This window comes from Anarrhichthys ocellatus, unplaced genomic scaffold, assembly GCF_004355925.1.
Source record: "Anarrhichthys ocellatus isolate YVR2014 unplaced genomic scaffold, GSC_Weel_1.0 scaffold13, whole genome shotgun sequence".
Classification (NCBI taxonomy): Eukaryota; Metazoa; Chordata; class Actinopteri; order Perciformes; family Anarhichadidae; genus Anarrhichthys; species Anarrhichthys ocellatus.
In genome coordinates, this window is record NW_022280043.1 from 7,423,746 (window position 1) to 7,434,846 (window position 11,101).

At 43.2% G+C, this 11,101-nt stretch overlaps 1 protein-coding gene across 2 annotated transcripts in view; it reads right to left on the minus strand.

Annotated features, from left to right (window-relative positions):
• The window catches only part of lin28aa (lin-28 homolog Aa), a 14,844-nt gene continuing 3,743 nt past the window's right edge, over positions 1 to 11,101 (minus strand). The window contains exons 2-4 of one of the 2 annotated variants that reach the window (XM_031853245.1): positions 10,208 to 10,380; positions 6,257 to 6,441; positions 1 to 3,071 (exon numbers count right to left, since the gene is read on the minus strand). In XM_031853245.1, the coding sequence (XP_031709105.1) occupies positions 2,855 to 3,071; positions 6,257 to 6,441; positions 10,208 to 10,380 (575 nt within the window). In that variant the 3' untranslated portion in view covers positions 1 to 2,854. Of the gene's footprint in view, positions 3,072 to 6,256; positions 6,442 to 10,207; positions 10,535 to 11,101 lie in introns of those variants that run through there. The other variant, XM_031853244.1, reaches the window with a different exon arrangement.

The window sequence follows — 11,101 nt, forward strand, 5'->3', positions numbered from 1 at the left end:
TTCTCCGCTTGACATCATGCGGATGAACACTCAGTCTCTTCTTAGTCTTGTATAAACACTCCTCGACTCCTTCAAATCAATCTGAAGTATTCCCTGAGTTTTCAGATTGGCAATTCCTGAGATGAGCCTAAGAGTGGAGTTGAGTTTTTTTTTCTTCTTTTCCCTAACCAGCGACCGACTGTATGTGGTATATGAAAATCTAAAAAAGAGAATATAAAACATGGAACGTATTCAAAAAGAGATTAAACTGAGTATGAAAATGAATTAATGCATCTTACACATGATTAGTGCAGAGTAACATTGCATTGGGTTTGGCTAAATTGGAATAACAATGGGACTCTCTTACAAAAGGCTCATAGTTCATAAAAATAAATTAAAAAAACAAATTGATACAAGGCAAAGGAAAAACAAACTCAAAGTTTACGTCAGTCCTCATAATTCTATGTACCTGTACAGTATGTACTGTATATTGTTAGTGTGTTGCAGTATTACTGTTATACTGCATTCATACGGCATCGAATTATTGTTTAAGGACAATGACCGTGATTTATCAAGCACATATGTACAAATTATACGAGTACCTTGATGTTAAAAATGGGTGACCCAAATATATTCTCATGTCATATATAGCTTTGAATGACATTTGGCAGTTCTTTTTAATGTCTACTAGAACAATAATGGCTTCAACAGGAGCAGAGGGAGAAGTGGCAGCACTCTTGGATGAAAATAAATAAGTAGTATGATTTTTTTTTTTTTTTTTAAAGGCTTTAGAATAATTTTACATATATATTATTTGGGTGTAAAAGTCATGTCAGCATCTCCTGTAAAATGGGAGTAAATGCTGATTAGCTAGCTAGTTCTACATGCTCCTCCGTGCAGGCTTGGTGTTCCTGAACTATTACCCTACTAAGGGTTATAGGGAGGTAATGTCTTAAATAACTACCTAGAAATGGATCACACTGGATATAAAATACCAGCCTTCCCACTGGCAATATTATGTCTAATTCTGCCTCATTTTTTATTCAAGTATCAAGAGGAGAGCTAGCTGGACCCCTCAGTAACTCAGTCCAGTTCAAGTATCTTATTACGTGTGATGACGTGCTGGGTTTAGTATCACATTGGTTGGAATTCTATCAAATCCAAGTTGAAGTGACTATAAAGCAGCAGTATTTCACACAGCAGCCAATAGAATGAGAGCATACTGTGGATGGAAAGTTGACCAAGCTCTCAGAAATGTTAAAGAGCAACTTAACAGCAGGCTGAAAACTGTGTTTTGCTGGCCTCTGTGGTTGAGATTTAAGAGAGACTACACCCAGTCTAATAAGTACAGCTGACCACATCCAGCTGGTGTGTGGTCAGATGCTCAAGACATTTAAGTGGCCAGTATGCTCCAACAGAACACCCACAATTTCTATCATTTTCAAAACTGACAGGTCTCAGGTGTGGATGTGTTAAGCTACTCTTTAAAGCTAAGGTTGGAAATGTTGCAAAACAAGCAAGAGAAGCTTAACCGCATAACCCAGCCCAGTGTTGCCAACTCTTCCAATGGATGTAGCTAGCAGCACTAGCTCCTACGGTGGCTAAATCTAGCAAGAAAGTCGCCACGTATGCATCCCATCCCTTCAGGCCTATACCCTCCAAAGCCATTCTTCCAAAATGATCATCGTAAGCATGAACGTAAACAGCATACGTGGCTATTGTTAGCAGCTTGTGGAAGACTCTGGTGAATAGCAATGAGAGCATGCAAGCAGGCCGTCCGATCATTTCATTTAGGCTGAATGAAATGATTGGACGGGCTTATTAAAGTCCTGCGACAGCCATCGATACCAGAATTGTTTCTTCTTTTTTTGTCAAATGTATTGATTGCTGTCGGTATGTTATGAGAATTTCAACAAAACCAACCCTAGCTTTAATGGATTCTCTTATAACTAATGGCAATACTTTGTAAATACTGTAGTGCAACGAGGATTTGATTTAATCCCAACTCAAATCACGATCTCCAAAACCATATTGTGAGAATATTTGGTTTACCATCAGCGGTTAGAATGACAGTATTGGTAGCAGACCAAACACAAGCCAATGAGGTATACCATGCACCTTAAGACAGCCAGCAAAACGCTGGAGGAAAATTAATTGACAAAAAAAACAAACAACTCTGACCAAAAGCTCAAAATAACTTCTGGTCTGACATTCATTTGGCCCCAGGAAAACTGGATGGTCAATTGCAATATTGGCAGATGCCAATACATGGCCTATAGCTATACCCTAAAACCCGTCCCATGTGTTTTCCCGAACCCTCCCCTTCCCCATGCAATATACAAACTAACATTCATCACAGAGGTACCCACTGTCTTGTCTCTGTTGGATGTTGAGGTGTAACAGTCAGGAAGGAGACTAAATGGTAAGGCAGCAAAAGTGTAACTCTATACGAAACACACGGAGTATTTCACAAGAACAGAAGAGGTATAATGCCCACAGGAGAGGCACAGTATCACATTAAAGAAAGAAAAAGAGATTCTACAAAAACTCATCATCAAGATAACCCGTTATTTGGCATTGCTCACTACAATCCTAAACCCCTCGAGCAACAGCAGTGATTTGAACATTTAGAAAAGCGTCCTGAGTGCAATAATACAGCAGTATTCCTGAGTGTGTGTTACACCAACTGAAAAATGACAACAACAAAAAAACATCAGCAACATTCTTCATCAGCAATTTTTTTTTTCTTAACCTGAGGTAGTTCCAAAAGCAGCTTCAACGGGTGGAAGGGGATCCATGTGTCCCGTCTCTCCATCAAAGCACTTTGATTGGCCTCTGTGCTTCCCCGGCGTCAGTGTTGCCCCAAATTTCTCGCTTAATCGGTGGTTTCGGGAGGCGGCGCCGCATGGCTGTGCTCCTCGTCTCCTTTCAGTGGGGACGGTTTTCCCTGAGAACTCGGTGAGGACTGTTGTGCTTTGATTGGGCAGTTGGCGACCATGTGGTCGATGCTCTGGCAGAAATGGCACTTCTTGGGCTGGGGTGGTAACTTGCACTCTTTGGCGTGGTGGTCCAGGCCTCCGCAGTTGTAGCACCTACAAGGGCAGGGAGTATTTAGTCTCATGTATTGTGTGCTCGAACATGCAATAAGTGGCGTATTTACAGCAGGGATGTTTCTGGCCACCTGGCAAAGAACAATTTGATCTCTTATTGGGAGATATCTGTCTCTTTAGCTGCTAAATACATCACTATGTTCACCAGCTAGTCGCTAACTGCGTCTGCCTGCTGTTCGGCACTGAGCAGGTAGCGCACAGTTGCTACAGAGCTATTTTGCTTAAGCCAGCTGCTGCTCCATTGAGCTAAGGGAAACAGCAGATAATTCATAATAACATTATTTTTTTTTCCCACTAAAAAGTTCTGTTCATTTTGTGCACATACTCCTTCACCTTCATTGTAAAATCCCTAATCCAAAAATGAATTTCAAAACGTTAACCGCTGGATGCAAGACGTGTGCTACCTCAATGAAAAGTCCGATGTCACATGGCATATTGAACCCCGATTTGGCTTCCAAACTTTTTGTGATGTCACAAAATCTTGCTTGTACGTGCATATCTTAAAACTCAGATTTAGGGTAAACCACAAAGGAAATGTTTCATCCTTCAGCGGATTAATGTGAAAACAGCCTTCTAGTGTAAAACTGTGCTTATACATCAATTCTGCACAGTGACGGTAAAATGAAGTAACAATAACCAAAGCCCATTTTTGATTGATGGGGCATTTTAAGTTCCACCTGTTTTCCACTAGATGGCCCCGTTTCACCTGGAATGATTTGAGTCATACATCTTGAAAGGGCATTTTAGGTCACACCACATTGCTCTGTGGAGGAGCACCCTGGGTCAAACATCTAACAAACATGTCATAGTTTCTGAGATGTTTTAAAATCACCACTGAAATTCATGAAATCTTATTAACAACCTTTGGCCAAGCAAAAGTTTCTGGAAGGTTTTACTGTTAAAGCGGACTACTAGTAATTTGCAAGAATTAAAGGCACCTCATACAAGGTTGGGAGCATTACATTTGCCTCAGCTCTCCACATGGTGACGGCTGGGCTAGTGTCTCGTAGCTAACTGTGCTAATAGCACTAACGGTACAACCTATGGCAAAGTGCTGACATAGCTAACAGTGTTTATCTGAGGGTGAACCAGTGGGTGAATGCTGCGCTTCCGTGACACCGCCGTCCAGTTGGGACGGCATCATCAGCTGTAACCGCCATATGAGCGCAGTGCAGAGCAGCAGCTGTGAGCTCGCCAGTGGGGTTCACTCACATGCACATAGATGCACTAAAGGCCCGAGCTGCCGGCCTGGCTTTGTCGACAAAGCAAGGCACAATGTACGACCTCATTCTCTGCTCAGGTAGACATTTCTCCATTATATCTTTACATCGCAAATAGTTGTTTGCTGCTGTATTCAGGCTCTGAATCCAATATATTACACCCTTAACTGGCACGGCTCATAGTTTTTCATGGACTCGGTATTGATACCATGACTCATTATCTCGAAGTATCGAGAACAGCTTGTCCTATTTGTCAGTTTTTCACTGCCAATAGCTTCCCCCCCTGTTGGACTCTATTGTGTCAAAGTAAGACATCCGTTTCATCCGCCTTTGAACTTTAGAAATGGACACCATCAGGCGCCATCGGGCCACCTCTGTTTGAACGCAATCTATAGAATGGCCACGCGCTCAGGGGCGGAAGACAGATGGGTGGTGGGCGTGAGGCGGTCACTCTGTGCCACTGCGGACCCCCCTGCCACCATTGAAGCAGCAGATGACGTTTGTACGGGGGCGCCTGCCGAGGGGTCAGTGTGGCCGTTGGGGGGCGGTGTCAAGGTCTACACCGTCACAGCGTAGGAGCTCTCCGCATCAGCATCCATCAGGAGGCAAGTGGAGGGAAGGGGAAGTGGTCCCTTTGTCTAAAAAAGCTGCAGCAATGACCTCTGAACCTTGCCTTCCCCGCCCTCTCCTCAGTTCTCTAACCCCCAATCCCTCATACACTGTTGCCATGCCAACAGTGACCTTTCACCCCTTTGCCCGAGCTCCTACATCTGTTATCAATTAAATGAAGATTTTTTCCCCACCCTCAGTAAAATATATATATATACACAGACAAACTCACAAAGGTGGTCTCAAAAATAGACTTTAAAAACAGCTTTTCTCTTTGGTTGGCAAAACACAAACTAGAATGTACTTCTTACTCCTGCCCCAATGATATCTGACCATTGGTTATGATCAATCAATCCTACGTGAACCAATGAAACACCATCCAGTTGCATTATGAAATATGCTAGAGGGGTACGATATCTTACCATGGATCAGTGTGGTCAAGGGAGAGTTATTGAGCCACCGCGGGCCTCCCAGGACTCTTTGGGGCCGTAATGATCTCTGTTCTCACACCGACTACTCTCTGGCTCTAATCACAACTGACAGGGGGGTGAAGTTGATACACCTCTAACCCTGTGCTTTATTGATATTCAAAGAATGACCCAAAAATCGAGACCCAGTTGGCTCCTCTTTTCGTTCACTTGGAAGGATGTTGTTGCCTTTGCAAGGAACCCTCAAATCTTCAGGAGAAATTGAATGAATGGCGATATATTTGTAGATTTTTAGATTTTTTTTTTTTACTTTCTCAGGTGCTGAACTCATGAAACTAGTTTTTAAGGGGTGAAGTTCAGATCACACAAAAATATAAAACGTCCTTTTCAGTGAGGAGTGACTACGACATAGAGTTGGTAAAATTCCTCATTCCTGAAAGAGAAAGTGCCAGAATTACGAACAAAACCTAGATGAATGTTTAGGTTATTTAAATCATGATCGGTTTTGTAGTATCAAATCACATTGATGGTTTTAGGAAGGGTTAGGAAGAGCGAGGGAGTCAGTGGGCGTGAATTCACCAGGGGCCAGCAGATTTAAACAGTTATTGATCCAGGTCACACGTCAAGCCTGCTGGTGTGACCCTTGCTTGGGCTGGAGGTGGGGGTTGGGGACGAGGAAGAGGAAGGAAAATGGGGAGAAACTAAAACACCATTGTATATCTGATCCAACCTGGACCCAACAATGAATGTTTGTGGACTTCTAAAGAAGTAAAGCGCATAATCTGTCACTAAAAACCCAAGTATCTCCAAATAAGTTTTAGATAAACTGCAATATGCTTCTTTACAGGTTTAGAAAGCTGCATTCATTTAAGGTCTTTCCTGTTCTTTCCTTGTTCGTCCCCCCACTTACCTGTCTCCCTTTGAACGTCGCTTCTGGACCTTCTTGCCTTTGGGTCTCCTCTCACTGCCCACACAGTGGATGCCACCTGGTCCAGTAACTCTCTGCGACTCGAGGCCCTTTGACGACTTCTTGAAGGTAAACTCGACCACCTCGCCCTCCTTCAGGCTGCGGAAGCCCTCCATGTGCAACTTGCTCTGAAAGGTAACACAGGAAGAGGATTCAGCATCAAATATATTGTCTATATTGTCCAGCTATGTGGTGACTATGTGAAAATACGAGTCAAATATCCTTTTCCCATCACAGAAATACAGAAGACAATGCTTAGTGGGATATATATCTATATATCTCGTGATAACCTGTTATATTATATGACCAGTTTCCAAATCACCTCCACATTGGCCCTTGAGGAGAACAACCCCCCACCCATTCTTCACTGTGTGATATCATCAGAGCCTGATAGGACTTATCAGGTATTTAAGGTGATGATTACCTCGATGAAACAAACAAGCACTACAAAGCTCGCTGTTCCCACTTTACAGATCAGTTTGTACAAATACTGCCCTGCCTAGAAAAGGCCCCGTTGTCTTGATTCTGCTTTGTCTTTTTTTGCTGTGTTTGAGTGGTAAACCTGACGAGGATAACCTTCAACCCATCCCCCCCCCCACTCTACGGAGGAACAGCATTCCACACTGCTGCCCCCACCCCATCCCTCTTCCCACCCACATCACAAAGCTCCACTAACACACTGACCACCACCACTAACCCTAAACTGCAGGATGCAGGGGTTAGTGCTACGGTTGGGGGTGGGGTGAGAAGGCGGCGTGGCTTCTCTGGGAGGTTGGGGGGTCAGGGGAACATTCCTTGGATAGTTGTTTGGCAGAAAGACACCAGAGATAAAAGTTGAGGGAAAGCACAAATGATTGATATCTGCCTTTGAATCTTCTGTTTGTGAAAGAAACATGTCTGGTGAGCAGCAACATTGGAGAGGCGCGTAATCAACAAGAGAAAAGGTTTGAATATGCCGAGAGTAAAAACTCATTTAGCTACATGTTCACCTGAAGTGACCTTTGAGGTTCTTCTACTAGTCTCGCCAGAAACATTTCCGATTCCAAAGAAAAGAGAAGAGTATATGAAGGGAAGGTGTGGAGAAGCTTTGGCTAACACAACATGGGAAACCCCTCTCTAAAATTCCCTCGGTGTGAGATGTCACAACTAGAACAGACTGTTGACATAAGAAGAAAGATCCACAATGAAGCAGGTTTGTTTTGATAGACATTAATCCCATTTTCTTTTTGAGTAAAGTCACATTATGATCAACGGTCTGCATTGAGAGTCCTCAAAGCACACGGTTTATTGTGAGGAAAGTCTGGGGTCTGCTTCAGACCAAATCCAAAATGATCAGTTAAAGCATACAATAGTTTAATGAGATGGGAATTAACGTTGTCTTCTGGCATTAGAAAAGAAAAAAAAACAAGCACCATCTTCTCTAATCCGACAACTCACAATTGAGCGTCTGCTGCGAAGTCCTGATCAAGACAACTGGTGAGCCATGACATCGGAGCGGCAATATGGACATCCGCAGAGTCCCATCAGGCCTCTCTGCCCTGGTGACCGTTAACCCACTTCCTCTTCCACGTGTGACCTTCCCTACCCCCCAAAATGGACCCTGACCAGCCACATCAGGTTATCCACACGCAGATACAGGTACAGATCAGGGTGGGGCTTTTTTTTACCCTTAAGGATCTGTTGTGTGTGCGTGAGTGTGGGAGGGGGGCATTATGAGTACTGTAAACTCAGTCCAGAATGTGTCTGGAAGCCAAGTGATGCAGAGAAAGACATCAGAGAAACGAGGGACAATAGCAGGACTGCTGCTGAGACAAAGAGGGGCTCGGTCACGGCCGAGGGGTGCTTCATTCGGATGCATGGCTCTTTTGTCCACCTGCACAAAGGCCGGTGGACCCTGGGAGTTAATTTGACACGCAGCCACTAATTTTAGGGCTGAGGCCTTTTACGTCACCATAACCCCTATACATCCATTATTGACACGCGTGTCTCTCCCATTTCTACTGACAGAGAGGGAAGTAAGTCATTGGTTACGCATTTGTAGTGGATAAATTGAAAGCACGCGAGGTTGTTGCTTCAGTTAAGCAGTGAGCATTTTCTCTCTCAATTTGAGCTTCCTTTTAAGAGTCTGCAGCAACAATCAACTGGCTCTCATGACAGAGATACACCATTTTTTGTAAGATGGATTTAATGGCAGTTTATTTTATACTTCTAGTGAATCCACCCATTCATCTCCATTTTCTTTTGAATCTGTAACCACTGGAGCGCTGAACTGCAAGTTTCTAACCCCACTTCAACTCATGTTTTGGTTTGCATTATGATTAATCAGTCAGCAACTTCCTGTGTGTAGTCAAACAATAATTCAGTTACAACGGCTGCACAGCACAATGAAATCTCTCTATATGCATCATCATGGAGCACGAATGACTTAAAAGAAAAACAGAATCAAGTGAGTCTGACAACTGCCTTCAACAAAGTTGGGAACATGCAAGCTTATGGGAATAAACTTATTTAAATACTTTTCATCTCGAGCAATAAATCTTTAAAAAGGGAATTCGGTAGACAAAAGTCTCCACAGCATTAGGCCCTGCAGAGCAGTAGCATGGTGTGGATAACATTTACCTAAAATAAAACCCTGAGAACTCCTTTCATCTTTAAAGCCAACAGTGACACACACCACACACACACACACACACACACACACACACACACACACACACACACACACAGAGAGAGGGGGTTGAGCAGACAGCAAAGAGCCTTTAATCATTTTATGACAGGAACCTTGAGGTGGTGGGCAGCTAGTGGAGACTCCTCACATTCACATGCTAAGTCTTTATCTTATCAGACAGCAATGGAGGCGCTCGCTCTCATGAGAAGTAGGAGGGAAATGCACCCCCCCTCCTCCTCTTTACCACCCACTCCACTGGTATGTAAGATGGAAAATGGTTTGAACTGAGAAGAATTTCAAAGTTCACCTTTATCTCTTCAGACTGAGAGACAATTAAACCTCAAGTGAAGGAGGAGAAGAACAGCACCAACCCTAAAACTACAACTACAGTTACATTTTTCACATGAATAGCAATAAAGGGATTCTGCTGTTTTAAGCCTGGGGGGGGGGGGGGATGCAAATTCATGAATGCTGTCTGACATGGGTTAAAAGCATACTTTAACCTTAAAAAGAAGTGATCAATAATTCTTGTTTAGATGGTTTGTCTTATTTACACAGATCAAACCATTTAGATCTTCATATGCAACGATAAATGTAAAATCCACTCATATTCCAAACGAAAACTAAAGCGAACAAACATCGACTATACAAACAGCTTCAGAAGAGCTTCAATTAAGTGACACTGCGTTTCCTCCTCAGTTTGGCTGTGATCTATACTCACCCTAAAAGTATTGAGGCCAGACTAGTAAAGTCTAAGTTCTGACCACACTTTTATTTCTCCATCACACTATATCAGTGTCTCTCTTTAAAAAAAAAAAAAAAAAACCACGCGGGAGGCCCGCAGCTCTCTGGCTGCAACACTTGGTCCCCTGAGGGAGAAACAGCCACCAGACTGCGGGGGGGAAAAGCGCCCATCTAACCCTGTTAAACATATCTCATGTCATTTTAACTGTTTTATTAAACATATCGAGACTCCTGATAAGATAGAAAACAACAAATCTTAAAACTATTATTTATATCGTTGTTTTTTTTATTCGGGTCATTTTTTAATTTGACTATAGTTTTGAAGATACAAAAAAAAAATCCGGAATTGAATTAAACTGTATTGGAAACAGGTGGGGTGATCTCACTTCTGCTGGATTCAGCACAAACAGCGTTGATACTCTTTGCAGCGTTTGAAACGTTACACCACCGTTGATTTTCCCGCACATTGATAGTCATCCTACCTGATGGACGAACACGTCGACCGGTTCGTCCAGTGGCACTCCCTCTCGGTTAGTCATGGACAAGAAGCCGAAGCCCATGCGGACGTTGAACCATTTGCAGATGCCGACCCCGTGGAAGGACTGTGAATCCTCCTCGGTGCTCGGTCCCTCATCCTCCTCGGTCTTACACACTCCTGCAATGAAAAGTGTATGATTTAAAACAATAAAAAAATCTGTAAACCTACAAAATGTTTTAAAGGGGGCCAACATTTCAACCGAAAACTTTTCCCCTTTCTCTCGCGTGGCTGCATCACCAATCAATATGAATCGATGACCTGATAAGCTGAGGCTGCTTAATTTCCTATAAGCAACTGAACAAACACACGACCTTCTTTCTCAAGGAATATGCCACAACTTTCCCCCAAAATAAGTGATCCTGGGGGGTTTGCGTGAAATCAGAATGTCTGAAGAGCTTTTAAAGCATTGATAAGACACACGGACTGCACATCACGTGCGGGAACAATGCCTTGACATTTTCCACTGCTATCAGATACACAGTCCCACACCAGAAAAAAAACAAAACTTAATTAACTCATACATTAAAAAAAGAAGTAAATTGCTGTTAATTAGTGTTACTCAACCTGGGAATTCCTGGTTAGAAACGGAGCCCATGTCTTCAGTTCTGCCTTGAGTCAAAATTAGCACCTCAGCTACAGTATCCTGTGTTTAGCCCTCAAACTGGGTAATCCTCACAGATTGCCACTTTCAAGCAAAATGCTGTGAGACGCAGATACTGCGCAGCGAGAGGGAAAGCGGGAGAGGGAGGTAAACAAAAGGGGGCTGGCAACCTATTCCCTCTAAACAATAAGGGTGGAGGGGGTGGGGGTCACGGGGCAGGGTTTTTGATGAAGAATC